This window comes from Opisthorchis viverrini, assembly GCF_000715545.1.
Source record: "Opisthorchis viverrini unplaced genomic scaffold opera_v5_12, whole genome shotgun sequence".
In the NCBI taxonomy this organism is placed as follows: Eukaryota; Metazoa; Platyhelminthes; class Trematoda; order Opisthorchiida; family Opisthorchiidae; genus Opisthorchis; species Opisthorchis viverrini.
The window spans coordinates 392,804-413,990 of NW_008751668.1; the positions used below are offsets into that span (position 1 = coordinate 392,804).

Here is a 21,187-nt window from a genome sequence, read left to right on the forward strand (position 1 = left end):
TCAACGTGCTTGAGTATGTCGATAAAAACTTCTTGAGCATGGTAAAATGCCTACCAAACTGATTGCATGTGGGAAAAACGAATGTCTGGTATGGGCGTGCTATCGACTGAACCTGTTGTTCGGTGGTGCACCAAGGTGTGACAGTGTTGAAGGCCATAAAGAAGGAAAGACCTTGTAATATCCGCTTACATAATGGGCAATTCTATTCCGCCCCGGCGTATTCGATCTCGGGCTTGGCGGAAAAGCAGGAGGAAGGAAGTGGTGATCTTGGGTTATTAAGAAGACCTTTTCCCGCTTGGCTTCCGGTTCGACTCACAATTAGGGCCACACTACTTTAACAAATTCGAAGATACTGAAAGACATGTCCCACCCTGTGGGTCCTGGTGGCGTGGGTCGAGGCCGGCGTTTTGTTGTGGGTTGGATGTGAGGCGCTGATGAATTCGGAGTTAGATCTGAGGGACGTTGTCGGAAGTTAAGCTTGAAGTTTGGTCGTCTCGTAATAGTCTTCGACGAATACTATCCTCTCTCGATCTACATGGACGGTTAAGGCCTTTCTGTCTCGTACAGGATCATCTGTGGTGTGCAGGCAGCTTTCGAACGCCATACATCATTTCCTGGGTAGCCGGGCTAGGGCGGCTCTCCGCAGACAAGTAAGAAGGATGCTGGATCAGGGTAGGATCAGTCGAGAGAAAAACCATGACACCCGCCATATCTCGGTGAGAACTTTTCAGCTAAAAGCCCAGCGGCCCTGTAAAATTAAAACTAACATTCACACCCACAGCTTTCCGCTCACTGCCTCCTCCATATAGTACCCCACCTTAGTCCTTCTAATTAAATGAACCATCGAGGAATTCCCCGTTGAGTGAGGTACCCGTCCAACGGTGCTGCTTTCAACGTCCATCCCGAATGTCTGGCTAGGGTCAACTATTATTTCGACCTTGATTTTTATTCTAATCTATGTATGCTGTAATTGCGCCTGTGAACGGAATGGCACCATTTCCTTCGGTCTTTTTCTTGCTATTCAGGCGAGTACTGTAACCGCGGATTCGAGGATTGATACACACAATCGAGTCCGTCACCAATGTTTCCCGTCAAGGCGTGTTCTTGGTCAGGGGCTTCTGCTCACCTGGAGTGCACAGGCAAAGAGGAGTGTTGCAGCGTTGTGTAGTAAGGCTGCCAATCAGTGGACCTATATAAAAGACCATCTAAAATAGATGGGAACTGGGCGTGATTGGAGCAACCATTTGATGAGTGCTACTTCGAGCATGGATTACGCAAACTGATGAAAATTGTTTTGCAGTAAAGTGCGCTACTTATTTGGGAAATCTGCTTACCATGTCCACGTTGTGCACTAGCGGGATCATCTGTGAAAATCCTGTCGGCGAAACCCTGTTCCAACAAGACTTATGGCAGTATCAGGTCACACTGGAGACGGCGATAATCTGGTGAGTGTCAAGAGATTTCGAGAAGCGTTTCATACTCAAGGAATTTTAGGTCGCCATCCTTCTTTGTGTGACCTCGTCGGACACGCTCGATGAGGGTTATGTTCTTTCTGCGTCCCGATTAGACTAACTGATTGGCTTATTGAACAGGCAGTCTGACACAGGTTCCACAGAGTAAACGCGTGGGCAATGTGACCAGAAGCGTTCCTTTGTGCATAACCAGTAATCGTGAAGGGATTCATATTTGGTGCTGTAGGAACACAACCATTGGGCGACTTTGCCAGTTGTGTTGGCGTGGTCGACCTAAACGTGCCATAAGAAACCATACTGAACTCCTTATACCTGTTAATAGTGGCTGCATGGTGGTCCTGACTACAACAACGAGAAAGCCGGATCGCCTCTTCGCGGCCAACGGACCCGAGATGGAAAGCACTCATTCACAGAGAAATGTTCATTGTTCAGGCCGACAGGTTCTTCGCATTGACGTTTTAAATGCCTGTGACATTGTTACGAGTTTATCCCGGAATGTCCACAGTAAAGTGTGCCAGAAGGCTCTTCATAATCGAAAGTTAGTACTTGGATTTTCGAAAAAGTTTGGTGACAATCGGTAGATTTATTAGTACTTGGATTTTTAGCGCGAAAGTTAGTCTTGGATTTTCGAAAAAGTTTGGTGACAATCGGTAGATTTATTAGTACTTGGATTTTTAGCGCTCTAGTTGTAGCGTAATTTATTTGCTTGCCAGAAGTAACAAGCCCTAACAAATGTGTGTTTTACCAAAATGATGATGAATTCAATAATTTGGTGCTGAGTGTTCCCAAGTTACAGTCCGGACGCGGACCTGTTTTTCCTGAAGTAGAGCTGATACCAGTGTTCCGTAGATATGTGACAACTTTCGGAGCTCGGTTGACTTCCTGTCCTGTGCGTGTGTGTTGGAGCCGAGTTCTATGCCTGTTTGTTGTGTGCAGTTTGGAGAGGGGGGTGTCCCTCTCTCAAAATGGTTGGATGGGAAGTTGTAGTGTACATATTGTCGGCTAAGGTTGCAAGTGGGGCAGGAGTTGTCACGCTGGTTGTGTGTTTGTGAATGACGGCTACATGTTTCATTTCGGACCGGTGACATGTAGAGTGCAGAAGGAGCAGAGAGAGCTGGAGCAAACAAACGGGCCAAAAGAGTCAGGTGGTTAGTCTGATTAGTCAGTAAGTGAACCAGAAAATATGAAATCCCACCGAGCTAGGCGAGCGTTACACTGCGTTTCACGTTTTGCACTTGGCATCCGTTTCGCCCACATCCGCGTGGTTCGATAGTTTTAGCGGAGAGCAGCAGTCATAATATGGCTTGTGCTTGTGGATACGTGGGTGTTATGATATGGGTTTTCTCATGAATAGGTTATTCTTAAGTGGAAAAAATTCGGACCAAATGACACGTGTCAAACGTACGGATAGGTGGGGCATCGAAAGCATTAGTTAGCAAATTTGCGGAAGCAAACAAAATGACACGGCAGCGCGATGAGACCTTCTATGGAACCAAACGCTGTTCCGTGCATTATTAATGGAGTTATCAGAGATGTTTCCACAAGGTTGCGCTAAAGTCTTTCTGCTGGGGCAAGATGAGCTGGGCCGTAACTGCTCGGTTGTGATTGGCTCACAGTCCGACAAATCAGGTCATAGCTTCGTTTGTTCCGCTGGCCGCTCGCGTCGCATCCGTACAAACTTTGCGGTTTTCGGTTACTATAAACGTCTCACTTCCGGCCATTGTATCCGCGACACGGACTTATATCACAGAATGCTTGGATTGCATCCGGAATTGCCGCACGTTACTCTTCGGTGTCTGGTGGCCTGGATTAGTGCAGCCACAATGTCGATGGCAGGGATTCATCTTTAAGTGTGCGGTTTATTTCGGTAAGCGGCGCTAACCGACAATTATCGCTGCACCTAATGACATCGGTGGTAACATCTCTTCATCAAAACGGCATACTTCGTCACCTGATAATTATTTGCCTGCTGTTTGTCGCGAGAGTCGCAAAGGTAGAGGATAACCAGAGCTGTACAGTCAAATATTTCCGCTGTCCATAAATGCACATGGGAAGAATTCATATGAGCTATGAACACAAGCCAACGTTGGGCCACTGCAACACTACGAATGTCAGTGGGCTTTTCGTTAAGGAGATTGGGAGGAAAAGCTGTACACTAAAGGCAACAGTTTGGATTCATAAAGATAAGCGTTCAGCTGTAGCACCCTTCCGGTGCCTAGCTGCCATGCCACCCGAAGGAAGCACGAGGGCTGGGATACTGCCAGGTTGCCCAAGCCTAGACAGGGGAAGTCGAGTGGCGGAGGTCGGATTCGAACCGCGGACCTTCAGGTTAGTAATCCGCGCTCTAACCACATCGGATCTGTTTCTCCCGATAATCGATGAAACTGTCCAAAATAATGCCAGAGAACATCCAGAATGTGACGGGTACCAGGCTGATGTCACGATTGTTTTTGGATGAAATTTTTGAGTCCTTTTTCAAGACGGATGACGGTCCAGGAGCTCCATTCCACTGGTATTCTGTTTTCATACCAAATCTAAAGTATGCTCATCAGGTTGTTCGCTAGGACCTCACCACCTTTGGAGAATGTGCAGACCACCCGTAGTAACTATCTTGTTGTTAACGGCGAGCTGGTGTCGGTGTTCTATTCGGGCCCGCTGGGTTCTAGCATTTGTGTTGGAGGAGATCAACTAAACGATTCTTTGAAGTGTTCGCCCCATATTTTGCGAGTGAATTGCCGTTCTGCCTTTTTCACGTGTTGTTTCGCTGACGCTTGTCTTCTTTCGGTATACTGATCGAATCAGCTGAAATACGGTGCAGTCGTTGCTTGCAGCGGAAGCCTTCCCTATATCCCAGTCCTTCGCAATACACCAGTGTTCTCTATCATTTTTCCTCCCAGTCGCCTCGTAACAGGATTAGTCGCAGTACGGCGACTCGATTTTCTTGCTCAGGCTGCTCCACAGTAGACTTCTTGGGTTGGTTTAACCATGTGGACCCGAGTTCCAGCCGGTACGGCCCGCAAAATCATTACTGGACAAAAGCCCGACCACCATGACATGTTGGCAGCTATTGGTCGGAAACCCAGCTTCCATACACAATTGCATGGGAGCGAGATGGCCCAAGTGGTTAGTGGATTAAGTGACAGTTTGTTTACAACGCGGGTCAAGCTGTGATTGTCGTACTCACCGGAGCACCATTTTCCGTCCCAGTTTTTGGAACAGTTAGCACATGCGATACAAAAGGCTTTCGCTCATTCCCGAAACGGTCGGGCTTCCAAGTCTACTGTCCGGGGTCCCGTTGTGAGTAGTGGATCCGATTAGGGAATTTCCGGTTAGCGGCTGAGTTGTTGATAGTGTTTAGTTTAACGATGGCAGGCCTTTTGTGTCATTCACTGTTTTCACCGGAGGCATCGTTGAGCCTGTTGCACGTATCTGCGGGGACAGTTTCCGCACACCTCTAAATGTTTGCAACAAGATTTCGTCGAACCAGAGGTTATTTTTCAGATGGAAAGAATGAACTTTGTTTGTCGTTCATGCTCCGGCGTGCGTTTTCGCTCCAGCAATTTGACTTTCGATTAATCGTTTAACTTGGAATAGTTGGTCTTGAAGATTTCTTTGTACCGCTTGCACTGGGAGTTAAGAGTGTCACTAGAGAGGGGTTCAAATGTAAATTCCTTGGTTTAGGTTGCGGCTGCATCAGGCGGGGAAACGGGAAGTTCGCTTGAACTGGGACTCAGGAAGTGGTTCTATGGACTCAATTTTTCTTTCTTCGAAATGCTTTTGTTACTGCTGCAATGGTTCCCGGAGCTGATGGAGTTCAGTCGACATCATGAGTTTCTGTTTGGAATTTGAAATAACGATTGTGCGTAGCTCACCTCTTGGTCTGATTCTCGCAAGCTGCTATTTGCGGAAGAACAATCACTGAAGACACATCGAGTGTTTTTAGCGCCAACATCAAGTCGAAAAGTCGTGTTTAGCCTTTCCTACTCAAGGTATATGTAACAATACAATTCCGAAAATGGGGTCATATGCACGCGCCCCTGGCAACCGGTGTACTGCGAATACCAGGAGACGATTGGCGGTTTGGTCCATACTTCCCATCTGTCAGAAGTCGTGCTGATGCTGGACCGGCAAATGGACCGATCTTTTACCCGGTCACTTGCGTTGTAGGCGGTTGCAGCGGCTATCCGTGGTTGGTAAGTTGGTTTGGATGTAGGATTCCGTAGCACAGAACAACTACGACGGTCTGCAGGCGCTACTCGACTGCGTCCACCAGTTCGCTCTCCAGTTCGAACAGAAATCCACATCGCTAAGATGATGTTTTTTCTCTTCATTTGCAGAGCTATTTTCTCAGCCATTGTTTGCCAGAGGAGAGTGAGTGAGGTGGCTTAGTAGTTAGTGCACTAATTTACTGACCGGAAGATCCGTATTTCGAACCCGACCTCTGCATCTCGACTTCCTTGTCTAGGCTTGGGTAACCTGGGAGTACTCTAGTCCTCATGCTTGCTTCTGGTGGCATGGCAGTTGGGCACCGAAAAGATGCTTCAACTGAACGATTTTTTAGCATCAAATATCTTGGCTCATTTTAGTGGTCCAGCTGTCAGGTGAGGTGACTTACACATCCGCGGCTTGCATTCTAATAAAAGAGATTTATTGAAAATATGGCGTGAAATCGGTCCAAATACGAATGCCAGCGCTAACCAGCATACGAGACCTAATCCTGTGCATGCCAACTCGCCTGACTTAAGAGTTTCTTCATCTTTGGTGTCCACGGGAGGCAGTCATCTGGCCCAGAACTGTTGCTGCAATCAAGGAGACCACAGTAATCCAAAATCGCTGATCCTCTGGTTTATACTCTTTTTACGAAACCATTCACAGAACCCAAGTATCGTCATGCTCTGACTTGTGGTGCCGATTTGGAAGAGAACTTCAAACTCGACTCAACACCATCAAAACATGTTATTGGATAGCTATCCACCAGTCGTCACCACGACGCCGGCAAACTAAGAGTTGAATCTACATATGCGCTCCAGTTTTCACTGGTTAGATTGCCGTCCTATCTACTGATTGGAATAGAAATCATGAAGTAATCAAGGGTGTACGTTTTCCGTGGTACTAAACCGATTAAATACGGCGTGGTAGATCTGTAGTATTATGTGAAAATATAGCTGTTTATGGTCTCTTTAAGTCGCGAGAAATCCTTAAAATGCACTGTCGTTTGCAGTCAATATCATATGGCGAGTATCTAACCTTCTGTTTTCTTTCAGCCTCCTGGTCCCGCTATGCTAGAAAGCAACGGCTGCTCAAACGCCTATCTCCCATTTCGGATGCCAAAACCAGGAGCCAACTTTGTATCCCCCCTGCAGAAAGCAGTCGGGTATGATTTCAAATCAGGGGAACTATCTCCATGGTTAGACCAGTGCTACGAGGTGCTTGTGTCATCAACGTACCCAGACCTAAGTTTGTCGTTGCCCATTGATGGTGGTTCGGATGCCGGAATGTTCTGCGTCATTGGTAGCCAACTAGATCTTACTCGTCTAACATTTCATTCAATCATCCCGTCTTCCTCTCACTACAAAGCCAGGCAAGCCGTCAACCCAGGTGATATAATTTTGGCATTCGATAACTATGAGATATCTGGCTACACTCGTCGGGATGCGATCGAATTGTGTGATAAATTATCACGATCTACCAATCCATCCAACCAAATGGATGTCTCAAGACCACGTTTGAAAATTCGGCTTAGTCCACCACAAGCCCTAGCAACAGGAAGTACTATGTTGTCAAGTTTCCTCGGGGCTGCATTTCCACTCAACTCAGCGGAATATTCACTGCAGGAAAGGATCCGGGAAAATGTCTATCAGCGTGTTGTCCCTTGTAAGTGTCTCTTGTCATTTTTATCTATCTAGTGTGTGTATGTATATTTCCCAACATGGATACGTGCCCCTCCTTTAAGTGATCTCGTGTGGACGCTTTTTTGAGTTTCTGTGTGTTTGCTACATATTCCCCGGATTGCTGGTTTTCTTTTGTGCCTGGGTGATTTAAGAGCTTGATGGAATTTATTCTGTCACGTTTATAGTCTCGTTACTTGAGTGGAAAAACCTCAAGGAGGAAGACAAAGGATACCAGATAAGATCGGCTATATTTCAGATGAACCAATGGAAGAAAGAGCGTTGGGGCTCACTTGGCTATAACAGAGAGAAAATGAAATCTTAGTGAAATATTACACAAGGTAGAATTGTTCGTTAGGACCTGACCGTCCTAACAGTTGTGCTAGGTCATCTGCTTCATCTGATTCATTTGCTTGTACTATTAGGGTATCAAGTTCTTTCATTGGTACCCACCGTAGCCAGTGCAGTAACCCAATCGCATGCCTGCTTGTTTTCCTTCATCCTCACAGTATTACGTAGCTTGGTGTATATGGGCCTACACGCACAGAAGCCCCGCGGTATGAAATTTCTTCCACATAAACGTGCAGCGAGCCACGTCCTAAATATCGTTCCATTGCTCTCATTTTTCTGCGACGACTCAAAACCTCGCAATTCAGCTGTAACATTATTTCGGCAAGCAGCTATCATGTAACTCACAAAAGCCCACACAAACCCCGTCATTGCTATTTTTTGACGGCTGTGTTACAGACAGAAGAATCGGCCAGAGAGTTCTGTTGCATTATGTCTTAGGCATAACAGCGAGATTAGCCAATGTGACCGTTTTCCAGCTGTGAGCTACGGAGTACGTTGCAGATTTTCCAAGTGCATAAGGAGACGAGAACAAGAGACGAGCACTGTTAGGATCGAGTTCTGGAGCACATATTTGGAGCGAATGCATGGCACCTATTATGGACTGGGAGGCTTTGATGCTTCAAAAGACTGGACAGACTGACGAACGTTCCTAGCAGTAGTGGTGGATAGTGATCAACGGCGGGGCTGCTGCGCAAGCCGCGAGACAGATTTTCGGAAGGAAATAATTAAAGTAATGCTACAACGCTGGGTGAAAATTTCAACTTGTTCACATTACAGCAATATGACGTTCTTAAGAATGAGGAGTAGGAAAGTTGGGTTAGCAGTGCTTACAAGTTTCCAGAGGGATCGACTTCTAGAAGTTGCATCAGATAATGAATCAGCCATACTACTAAAAACATGTTGATCTTGCCAATGATGACAAAGCAGTAGATCAGGGAATCACGCAGTCGCGATGTTTGGAGAGGTATTCATTCACTGATCATACAACCCATTATTTTAGTGCACCGCCCGGAGAGGAGCGTGATTAAACCATTTGGAGAACAATGTCTGTCCAGGGTTGAGAAGTGAGGCCTAAACCACAACATGTGGTCCTAAAGAGCAGTAGTAACACTCTCAGAGAAAGGGGAACCATCATTCAAAACACAAACTTCCTAGGAGAAACAAATAACTGATACATACCAACTGAATGGTACCGTCATTAGACATGGTGCAGTATGAAGGTGAGTGGAATAAATGAACGTGAATGTACATAAGTAATGAGACAGTGATGATAAGAACTATATGGGAAGAGCTGATTGGTTGAGAACAGATTGAGGGCCTTCTGGCAATCCGTTCTACGATTCGGAATTTGGGTTGCCAAATAGAGTCGGAAGGCGGTAATTTTAGAATACTCTACCTAACTAATCGGCGTGGGTTTAATGGGCAAGCCAATCACTGTTGTGCACGTTAAAGTTGCTGACAATACACAGCTCAACGGTTGGGTCTGACTGTAGACTGGCTTCACAGCTGACATTCAATAGAGAGAAAATTTGAGATGCCTCATCACGATTTAGAGACTGGTGAACACAACAATATTTCCCAACTCCCGAAAGTCTTTTCAAGCGAGGTCAATCGAGCGCAAACATAAAAGCCATCTTTAAAACGCACGCAGTGATGGTGGGCGCAACCTGGAAACTAGAGGTAAGCGAGGTCACAGTTACTGGCGATGTGGGTCTCTGTGAGAAGTGGGACAGATGAGCTGCGAAGCAATATAGGAGGCGCTAACCTTACTGTTCAAATCACTGATGCTGCGCAGTGAGGCTTTGAGCGCTCCAGGCGAGCGCTTATTCTGTTCTTTGCGTGTCGTTGTGTTTAAATCTTATGTGGAAGTTGGAAACCCAACCCAGGGAGCTTGGAGTGGTGAAGCATATGAGGGTTCTTTAGTTGCGAGACCCAGGTAGGTGCCTACCACCAAAGGCTTGTTTGGTTTTGTCACACAGCAGTCTCTACATTTATATATCCCAGTAGTTACCATGCTCCGCTTGCAAAGCTCCGGTGATTCAACTGTATGAGAAGTCTTTGCAACCTGCCTCATTCGAGCCAACTTTTGGTTTTGTAAGCTAATATTTTGACCATCATTTTCAAGGACATTGCTTTCGTGAGGAACGCGCTAAGCCTGTTCTCTAGGGAGATCCAACAGGAGTGACATCATGTCCCTTTCCCCGGTTGCTCACTGCTGAAGATTCACCACATATTGGTACATTCTTGACTTGGTTGTTGTATAGACAGATGCTAAGATCATCAACGCTCCAACGTCTGAAAAGTGACATCAGTGGTGCAGATCAGTCGCGAGATTAACTAGATAATGCATTCAGGCCAATAACAGGTGGGTTTGGTTGCTTGAACAGTATTGTCTACAGGCTATGTTCGCATCTCATTAGGTGCCTCCTGCAACTGAGTCTCTTGAATACTGACCAAAGTAATAAAAAACACATTACCGTTGTTTAAATATTCCATCACAGTCGGAGAAGCTGCTTGGCCATTAGACTCAAAACGCGCGTTTCACCATTGATCGTAAACTATACGGGCAGATAGTTTGAGTGGCCATGAACAGTTTATTTGGCTCGCTATTTGCGGACATTGTTAGTCTACTTTATGAGACATCAACCCAGCGAATCAATAGTATGTACCATTGCGAACACTACGTTGGTGACACGTGTGTCATATGGAAGGATAGCCTTCATACGGAACAGATACACCAGTTTCCAAACGCACTCCACCCCAACATCAACATGAAATGGCTTATATTCTTGGCTGTGCGCATTAGGATGGAAGTAGGTGACTCTATAATTATGAGTATCAACCAAAGGAGCGCCAGTCTATATGTACTGCGAAACTTCTATTCATTTCAGTTACAACAGGATGCTGGTGCGCAGTCTGTTAACCAGGAGCACAGAATGTTCTCCTTACAGACCTGCGAAATAAGCTCAACGTTTCTGAGCATTTCGGGGTTGAGGCACTTACTGATGTCATTCAACCTGCACAGAGGGGACGGTACAACCGCTGCCACCTGTTGGAGGTAGTTCGACTATTCTGATCACCTCAAAACGCGTTCGTTGTGTTAAATCTTATGTGGAAGTTGGAAACCCAACCCAGGGAGCTTGGAGTGGTGAAGCATATGAGGGTTCTTTAGTTGCGAGACCCAGGTAGGTGCCTACCACCAAAGGCTTGTTTGGTTTTGTCACACAGCAGTCTCTACATTTATATATCCCAGTAGTTACCATGCTCCGCTTGCAAAGCTCCGGTGATTCAACTGTATGAGAAGTCTTTGCAACCTGCCTCATTCGAGCCAACTTTTGGTTTTGTAAGCTAATATTTTGACCATCATTTTCAAGGACATTGCTTTCGTGAGGAACGCGCTAAGCCTGTTCTCTAGGGAGATCCAACAGGAGTGACATCATGTCCCTTTCCCCGGTTGCTCACTGCTGAAGATTCACCACATATTGGTACATTCTTGACTTGGTTGTTGTATAGACAGATGCTAAGATCATCAACGCTCCAACGTCTGAAAAGTGACATCAGTGGTGCAGATCAGTCGCGAGATTAACTAGATAATGCATTCAGGCCAATAACAGGTGGGTTTGGTTGCTTGAACAGTATTGTCTACAGGCTATGTTCGCATCTCATTAGGTGCCTCCTGCAACTGAGTCTCTTGAATACTGACCAAAGTAATAAAAAACACATTACCGTTGTTTAAATATTCCATCACAGTCGGAGAAGCTGCTTGGCCATTAGACTCAAAACGCGCGTTTCACCATTGATCGTAAACTATACGGGCAGATAGTTTGAGTGGCCATGAACAGTTTATTTGGCTCGCTATTTGCGGACATTGTTAGTCTACTTTATGAGACATCAACCCAGCGAATCAATAGTATGTACCATTGCGAACACTACGTTGGTGACACGTGTGTCATATGGAAGGATAGCCTTCATACGGAACAGATACACCAGTTTCCAAACGCACTCCACCCCAACATCAACATGAAATGGCTTATATTCTTGGCTGTGCGCATTAGGATGGAAGTAGGTGACTCTATAATTATGAGTATCAACCAAAGGAGCGCCAGTCTATATGTACTGCGAAACTTCTATTCATTTCAGTTACAACAGGATGCTGGTGCGCAGTCTGTTAACCAGGAGCACAGAATGTTCTCCTTACAGACCTGCGAAATAAGCTCAACGTTTCTGAGCATTTCGGGGTTGAGGCACTTACTGATGTCATTCAACCTGCACAGAGGGGACGGTACAACCGCTGCCACCTGTTGGAGGTAGTTCGACTATTCTGATCACCTCAAAACGCGTCTACAAACATGGGTGGCCAACTACCCATTGTTCATTTCCATTCTGCTCACGGTATGGTCCTTGAGTAGGATCTCCTTTTCCATTCCAGCAATGAGCTTCTATTTTCGCAATAAAATTGCGTATGATAGTTCAGCTGTACGATCCTTTCGAAGCATAGGTGCCGTGCGACATGAATAAAGCATGAAGGTAGAGGTACTGCCAGGTTGTGCAATCATATACAGGAGCAGTTGAAAACTAAGGATTGGGTTCATACTATGGGGTTGTCCGTCAGTAGTTTCGCCTCTTCACCAATGAGCTATCTCATGTTCATTCTCACAGTGAATTTTACTTCTGAATGGTCCTTCCTTGTGCTTGAGCCCCACGTCAAATATGGGAACACGTTTTTCGTAGTTATCCTTCGCTATCCTGGATATCTTCTGATAAGTATTTGTATCGTATTGTATTAGCCAAACATCCAGAGCTACTTACACCTTTGATACTTCTGTAACTCTTTTGTAGGTACGACGCGTTTGCCGAGGGCTGAAGAGGTTGATGGAGTTCATTATCGGTTTATGAGTGTACCACAATTTCTCGCTTTGGAGCGTAGTGGACAGCTGCTTGAGAGTGGAATGTATAATGGTAAGTTATCTTTGCCGCAGAATTTTGATGTAGGAAGCATTTGGTATAGGAGAACCAAACAATCAGTTGCTTGCCCGTTTGGTTTCATATTTTATCATAAGGTAACCGACAGCATTTGTGTGCGAAAGATCTCCAGAAACCCCGCATTTGACTACGCTGACCTACTCCAGATGGTGTGGGGCCATCGCCTTCAACGCGGGACTCTCATTCCCTGTTTTTATTTATCCTTAGTAAGCGAAACTGTAGCGGATGGAAAACCGTATCTCAATGCATGGTTCGTGAGCTGAAAAACTGAACTTTGTAGATGATTTGAATTTCGATGACACCCTCAAATGATGTAACCATTACTGGCCACAGCACTAACCAGTTACTCTGAAACGCACTACTTTTATCAAATCTCAACAAAAGTGTAAACCGGACGGTGATTAGATCCTTGGGACATGCCGTGCAAACCCATGGGAGGCGAGGACAGAACATACGATCTCGCGCCTGCTTCAAACCATTCTGGAATAACTATAACGAACCGTGAAGTTTAATTTTGGGGGAATTTCCCGGTACACTGATGCAATTCTGGTGCGAGCGTACATTTTTTCTTCCTACTCAGACCCCCCACTACTACATATTGTCCAGCCGGCAGCTGTCTCAGCTTTTGGGGCGGTTTGCTATCATCTGGCGTCGTGAATTTGTCGGCACTGAGTCATCGTGACCATTTCGCTCAGGTGGGCCGCTTTAGCGCACAAAGTTTAGTGTAGCCCACGTAGCCTTTGAGGACAACATGGTGCATTTCTTTGCATTGTCAGTCCCACACGATGCTCTCAAAGTCATGTTCAAAATGATGCATGATAGTTGAAGCTTTTAACCATCAGACCCGATCAACATTTCGGAGACACCGAGGTAGTGTGGGGAGACCTGGTGAGTAGAGAGCGGCAAAGGTGAATTATACATCCTGCTTGCCGAAGTCAAAGAAGGAGGTTTGGTTGAGATACGCGCGCCTTGAGCGTTTGACTCAAAGTTCTGCCCCGCAGGACATTCGGAGGATTTAGTGGTTTTGTTTCGGTAACCCTGACCCTAGCCTCCGACTGAAAGGCTGAACTGTGAGGTATTGGTTCTTATGGTTATCTTGGAAGACCCTTCCCGCAGCCAGTGACTCGATAGTCTGACCCAGTTGGTTGCAGGCGGTCGGCTGGCCCGAAGACTCAGGATGTAATGAATTGCTTCTTCACACTTGATACTTCTGCGCACAGCAGATACCTTTTGAGTAGCATTAGACTCTGGTTTTAAAAGTATTTCAACCATATTAAATAATGTGCAGGCGGCGACGGTCAACCTTTGGGCAATCGGAGTTCGCAATTTTTAGGATCGACCTTTTCTAACCCCTCCCTCCTCGGGGAAAAGCTACATTGCTGCCTCCATAAATGTGTACGTGCTTGTCGCTTGGACGAAACGCCTTACTGCCACCGCACTCCTATCACAGGGGACAGTACGACTTCAAGTGCAGAGCGCCTCGTAATAGGATTACTGGCAGCACGGAGACTCGCTTTTTTTCGTCGGACTGCTCTTTGTTGGTCTTTCTTCCATGGTTGAACCTTTAGGAGCCAAGTTCCAGCCAATGTGGCCCGCAGGATCTTTGTAGCATAGAAGCCCGACCACCACAATAAGGTGACAGCTTTAGTTCCAGCCTGATCATGAATAACACAGTATTTCCTGAGTGAGCATAAATTTCAGCTTCAACTGATGCAGGATAACAGCGTAAGCTGAAGTTTCTATGTGGTCGTTTCCAGGGTTAGCTGTTATATGATGAGGTCACCGATCACCGGGTGGTTGATGGAAAAGACGTTACAGGTCAACCGCTAAACTAAGTGAACAGGTCAGTAGCCATCGACAAATTCGCTCCTAGTTTGGGGTTCTGTCATGTTGGCGGATTTTTCACAATGAGTCTAATATATACCCTCTAGTTTTGTGGTGTATTTTAACCGAGGGGTCCAGATCACGGACGCTTACTTACGTATAGGTGGACAACAACCCTATGGTTGCAAGATTTACGTACAACGCTTGATTTTTATCCCCTTACTAATCTATTTTCTGGAACCCAGTGTGCGAAATCTCCGACGAAGCGTTGCTTTGACGTATTTTCCATTCCTAAGAAGAATGTCCCATCCGGGTCTTTGCAAGACGACACCGGTCTTGTGCTTTCATCTCTCCGGTGTTCTCTTTTAACAGTCTCGAAGGTAGTAACGTTGGAAGCTTGGTTGTTAAAACATTGAGCCTCAGTACGACTGTCGACGCAAAATGCCTGTTGCGGTTAGATCCCGCTTTCAAACTCTTAGAGTAGATGTTGCTTAGCGGTTAGTAACCTTCAGCTCCTCAGCCTTTCCCAGTTCACTTGCACAAGAATAATACTAGTAATGACGGAAGCCGTATAATCAGTTAGAGCTGGTGTCTGAAAGGTCCCGTATCCTTATGAAGCAAAACCCAGAAGTATCCATTCACAATGCCTACGGTTACCAAATAAATAAGACATATGCAGCTAAGAAGTACTATGCCGTTAAAGTGCTGGATGTGGTGTGGGAAACAACGAGGCACGGTTTTAGAGCAAAAATTATCTACCAAACATATGTGTCCGCGCGAATCCCATCCAGCTGGTCACCAGACATTTGCTGTTGGGAGAGCACGACCACTTGTTGCAGACCACTGTACTAAAGGATACGTTGGTTCGGTTAGAACTAAAATGGAACTATGTTTGGAGTTTGCGGATCAGCAAAGAGGGCAGTTGTTGCTCTGACAATTCCATATTTGTCTTACTCAAGCTGTTTGTCTTACAGTCTGCTCTCCTGTATGCTGCACTCATTGACTGTGGAGAGCTTGATTCTATGTGCGTTACTTTGGCCCACTATTCGGAACACAGCAGAGTTTTTTCAACTCTAGGATTCACTGCATGTAAGTTTAACGAGTTTTCACTTTTCTCTCAACAGGCAACCACTATGGCACGCCCAGACCAGAACCAAGTGCAACGGCACTAGACACTGTCTTATTGAGTCAGCTCTCTCTGTCTACTTCCTCAAGCGTTCACCAGGCGGACGACTCTTGTCCAATCCCACCACCGTTGCCACCACTGGCCTCTTTAACCAACGTTGTAGCGAATGCCTCTACTCCCTTTGTAACGTCTTTCCCAACCCAGCATCCAACACCTCCGCGACCCCCAACACGACACTCTTCGATTAGCAACCAGAGCAGCAAGGATAACATGATGCTTTCAAGCAACCCTCATGCGTTGGGCGAAAAACTTGAGCCATCCAACGAAGGGACTAGTGACCGTATTGAGCCAACCGATTCGGTTACTCGAAACCCGCGATGGAACCAAATGAATGGGAATGGAAGTAATAGCTACCTTTTGGACTGTGATATTGCTGATGGGCATTGGAAGAATCCGGGGGTTTATGTTGGGCTGGTTACAGATGTCCCGAAGAAGGATGATTCCCAAGTAAGAAACGCCACTCGATTCTTCAGCTCAGCTGGGTGTGTGCGTCTACGTATTTCATCGCGGTTAGGACTGATCAGGTATATGTAACAGGATTCGACAGCCTAATGCTGTTGCCCGGAGGGTATTTTCCTCATCAGCATACTTCTATTATTATTTATGTTGCCACAACCCGTGGCTATTGGAGGCTTTCTTCAAAAAAGTATTAAAAACTAAAATATTGCACCTACCGACACTTGTTTACCCTTTTTTCCGTCTCATGCGTCATTCACTCGCTTAAAATGCACCTGTAATTCACTTGGTAACAATTTTATCTTTCATAGAGGCTTTGCTTGTGGGTTACTTTGGATTTTCGGTTACATGACTGCTCCACCCTTGGGTGCTTGGGATTCCCTTATGCATTTCTGAGTAATACACTTTCAGAGCCATAATCAGCTGTTTCGGTTTTCTCCACTTTATCTGTAATGGCGAGGACTGAAAAAAAATACTTCTATAGCTATGATCCTACTGCTGCTATCATGCTGCATCGCTTATTTAACCCCTTCCATCATGAATCAATATGCCATACACCACACCTTCCACGTCCTCCGTATCCGGCTTGGAGACGCCTTAGTTCCCTATGATTAATGAAGTTTTATGCCACTGAGAATCGGCCGATATCCGGTGATTTAGTTCTGACATTTGATCTGGTTGGCCAATTCACTAAAGTACTTGAATCGACATACCAACTACTGCGAATGCCTTGGTTTATTTCTGATCACTTTTTATTTCCCCCTTCGACCGTTGTCGGAAGCATGCTACATAAGCCATCACTCTCTTCACAGCCATGTATCTGGCAGTTGCCATTATTTTTTAAAGGCGTGTTTTTTCGTTTTGGTCGTACCTGAGATATAAAGGTCGCTTCACCAAAGTAAATAAATATGTCATATCGTTTGGGGTAATCGCACTGTGCAATCCTCGATTTGTCAAAACCGAGTCAGAATTTATATCGGTGCACGCCGCAGTCACTTCCAGACAGACCATTTGTTCAACATTCTACTTAGTTTACGGAGTTGGTGTCGATTATTTTTCGTCATAGAGTAACAAGGAAACTTTGTCAGAAAATGTTGTCACGTGGTTTAGAAAGACCTTCACAATCGTTGTGATGTCACTCATCCAGACAGATCACAACAATCATCGATTCTGTTAATGAGGATCTATACTTTTTGTGCTGCGAAGAACAACTGGCACATTGCTGTTAGATGTTACTCTTATTTAAAGGGAATAACAGTCCACTGTGTCACTTCCCGGTAGATTAGATGTTGAACTTAATTCCAAGTAGCAATTGATTACTTGTTGTGTTTTGATTATTCACCTAATGGTTTACTGTGGAACGATCAATTTATCTGTTTGAAGTCAGTCTGTCCTCTTGTGAAAGTCGGTCGTGGTACAGTTAATCAAAGCAGCGCTGCGTCAAACGAATCCGGCGAAATTATGCGATTTCTGTGCTGCTGCGTACTTCTACGGTTCTACATGGAACCCTGTCAAAGCGTAAACTACACTTTTTTTTGCTAGCATTCAGTATATCTTTTAGTTACTTAAAACAATACATTCCTGCCGTTTAGATATCCTCTTCCATCCTTTTTCTTACAGAAGCCATCGGATTTATGGAATACATTGCCTGTTCCCAACAGACCATTACCCTATGGTTGGGAAGTTGTTCGTGATCAGAAGTACGGAACATTTTACATCGATCATCTCCATGAAAGGACCCAATATGAGTCGCCCACGGAAGAAGATTATGCATTAGCGGAGGCTATTAAGGCAAATCACAGCTCTTCATTCAATTCTGCCGAATTACAAACATCCACCGCGGCTGCTGTTCCGTTCACATCAGTGTGTAGTGTCCGCCAACCACAGCGGTCTTCTGCTGCTGCTACTTCACACTCCGATAACCACCGGGTTCCGCCGACTGTATTTACCACAGATCCAAACCAATTGCCTGGCCCGTTGTTCACCGCCTCACTGGTAAAGAGCCCTCGGGGCTTCGGATTCACGATTGTCGGTGGAACGGATTGTAGTCGACCAGGCTTCCTCCAGGTTTGGACCGATGTCTTGTACAAATGCAGTATAAGATGCCTTTCTGTTTAGTTTCATCCTGTCACCATGGTTTGGAGAAACCGGTTTATGGGTGATGCCGTTGGTATGATTAGTAAAATGGGTTGTCTGATATGCGAGGTGACCGTGTTGCCACCACTTCATCAGCGTACCCTGGATGCACGTGATTAATCGAGTCTGAATAAACGAATTTACTCACGCCTACGTGATATGACGGCTCAAATGATGACGTAGTGACTATCCCGGTTCCGTCGGTCAACTGAGCCACATGTCAGGACTTCTCTGTCTGATATCACCGCGGGAGCTTAAAACTATCTGGACAGTTTTTTTGGTTGTAGATGGTTGAGGGGTTTGTAGAATTCACATTCATGCCACCCCTCTTTGAACAGTTTTCCTCCTGTTCTGGTGGAATTGTTCTGGTAGGTTCACACCAAGGGGGTAAAGAGTAAAGGTTTTATAAATCCCAAACGGTCTCATCCAAACTGTTTGTGAAAAAGTCAACACTGAGGTGACTTCACTTATTTCTGAACATGGTTTTGGTTGGAGAAGACGAATAGAGACAACTTTTAGCACTTTCGAATCCCTGTTGTTTTTGGAACAGCAAAGAACAATGTGTGCACCAACTGCTTTAACTGATCAACTCGTATAATATACGATCCTATTACCTACACTAATTTGAATTTGCCATGAGGCTGTTTCACACTGTTAACTGCTGCAGTTCGAGTTTTCCACTTTCAATTACAGAGCTTGACTCAGATTTTACGTTATTTTTTTTAAAAAAATATTATTTTCCTGACAGTTTTGCTTTTTTGATGTGATCACTCTTCTTGCCTCTTCTCGAAATTATCACCATGTGATATAGTCCTGAACGCGCTTTGCTAGATTGGATCCCTGGCTATCAGTCGTCTTTGCGCCCTCCGGTTATCCAGCTCAATGAAGCTTAACGCCTCCCGGCCTATGCCTTAGCGGACTGCGGTTCTGACGCTGAGAAGGATGCTTTCTATCAAGAGCTATCCGGATTTATTCGTCGAGCACTGACATCATGCTCCTCGCGGGCGATATAAATCTTCAAGTCGGTCGTCTCAGCTCCTTGGAATCGCATCTGGGTGGTCGATTCGGAGTTGGTTCATGTCGCACAGATAATGGAGAGCCAATCCCACAATAGTGTGTTGATCATGAACTGTTTCCGACCAGTACGATCATTCACCATAAACGGTTGCATCGCGTAACCTGGCGGCCACCAAATTAATCAATCATGGACCCAGCTGGATTACGTGGCCAGAAGCCACCGGTGGAGGGCCACAATTCAAGACTGTCGTTCCTTTTAGGACGCACAACTCGATTCCGATCACGCCTGACAGTTTGTTTCCCTTCAGTCCCTCACAAGTCAGTAAAAAGTATATCAATCCATCATCTTCGAAGGACTTCCATAGCTCAACAGTATCGATCTGAGCTAGCTCAACTACTCTCTACAGTAAATCAATATTGTGCTGGTAGTGAGCGTGTGGATGGAGCATGGTAAAATGTGAAAAGTGCTATGCTAGCTGCGTCCAGTGCTGTCTGACATCTCAACTTCGATCGTAACACAGTTGGATGTCTTCGATATCGCTATCCATGATTGATCCCGGGAAAGCCATACCAGCAGACAACGAGTACGACGCAAATTCCTCAAACGCCAAATAGTGAAGAGTCCGAGGAAAGACCGGTAGCTCTGGTGGATATCGAGAGCTCGGGAGTTGGAAAAGGCTTTTGCTGTGGAAAGAACCGTGCTCTATACCAACCGATACGATTGACTGGCCCTACCAAGGTAACAGTCAGTTAAAAAGATGGCGCATTAATTCCCTCTCAAAAACACCGAACTCTTCGAAGAACAGTTTAGCTGGCCTCCTGCAAGATAGCCTATGGAGATAGTGCCTACGGGCGAATGAAATGTAAACCTTAATTGTCCGTTGGAAAAAGAAATGAAGCACGAAATATTCACACTGAAACGTGAGAAGGCACCTCACACCTTTAATTGGTCATCTTACCTGAAGAAAAAAAGATGCTCAGATTTCCCCCAGTTAGACTGGTTTTCCTGAGTTCTTGGCTCGTTTGGTCGTTCAGGTTTGTTGTGCTCCGGTATCCACTTGCCATTTAAGATAAACTCTTGTGCGTTGGAAACCTATCCTGTTCTTGATAAACAAGTTAATGTGATGTTGGATCATGTAGTCTCACATCCTAACACTATTTATCGTATAATGTATGCTTATTGTGTATGGTACACCAGCTGACATTTGTGTCATGGAATACATGCTTCCTGGTGGCTTACATCTTCTCCGTTTCTACTCTATAGATCAAACACCTGATACCCGGTGGTCCCGCATTTCTGAACGGTAATCTTACTGTTGGGGACACCTTGGTCACAGTCAATTCGATCAACGTTTTGGGATTCACTCACTCTGAGCTAGTAGCTCTGTTCCAATCAATCCCGGTCGGGGCAACGATCCAACTGGTCGTATCCCAAGCTTTTTGTCTTGCCGATGAACTGTGTGCTTCACCTATCGTGAATGGATCTGTAAAGGTGACCGAGTCGTGCGCAGCCAATGAAATGGATGTTCCGGTACGTTAGGCAGAGAGTAGACATTTTTTTGAGATCTGTTCTATCATGAATGTTGTGAAGTGGAGTTGTCTTGATAGACTGCTTCGCTGGTTCGTTCACTTGTCTCCTTTCTTGACAGTCATAACCCACGGTTTAATTAATCATTCCTTGAACGTGGCTGCAGTGGCTAGAATCACTGCACTTCGACGCACGAACTGAACTGAGCTGATTAAGCGTCGTACTCCCAGCGATTAGCCGTCACCTGCAACATTTGATTACCTGTTTACCTAGTCACATGTACCATGCACTCCGGGCCCCTGTTCACTGACTGATTTAAAATGCGTATATATATATATATATATAT

The 21,187-nt window shown here is 45.5% G+C and overlaps 1 protein-coding gene across 1 annotated transcript in view; it reads left to right on the forward strand.

Moving 5' to 3' along the window:
• The window catches only part of T265_12718 (hypothetical protein), a gene marked incomplete at both ends in the record, with an annotated part of 63,195 nt that overhangs the window by 8,038 nt on the left and 33,970 nt on the right, over positions 1 to 21,187 (forward strand). Inside the window, 5 exons of the mRNA XM_009165158.1 lie at positions 6,737 to 7,346; positions 12,551 to 12,670; positions 15,643 to 16,151; positions 17,781 to 18,227; positions 20,578 to 20,844. Coding sequence (XP_009163422.1) covers positions 6,737 to 7,346; positions 12,551 to 12,670; positions 15,643 to 16,151; positions 17,781 to 18,227; positions 20,578 to 20,844 — 1,953 coding nt within the window. The remainder of the gene's footprint in view (positions 1 to 6,736; positions 7,347 to 12,550; positions 12,671 to 15,642; positions 16,152 to 17,780; positions 18,228 to 20,577; positions 20,845 to 21,187) is intronic.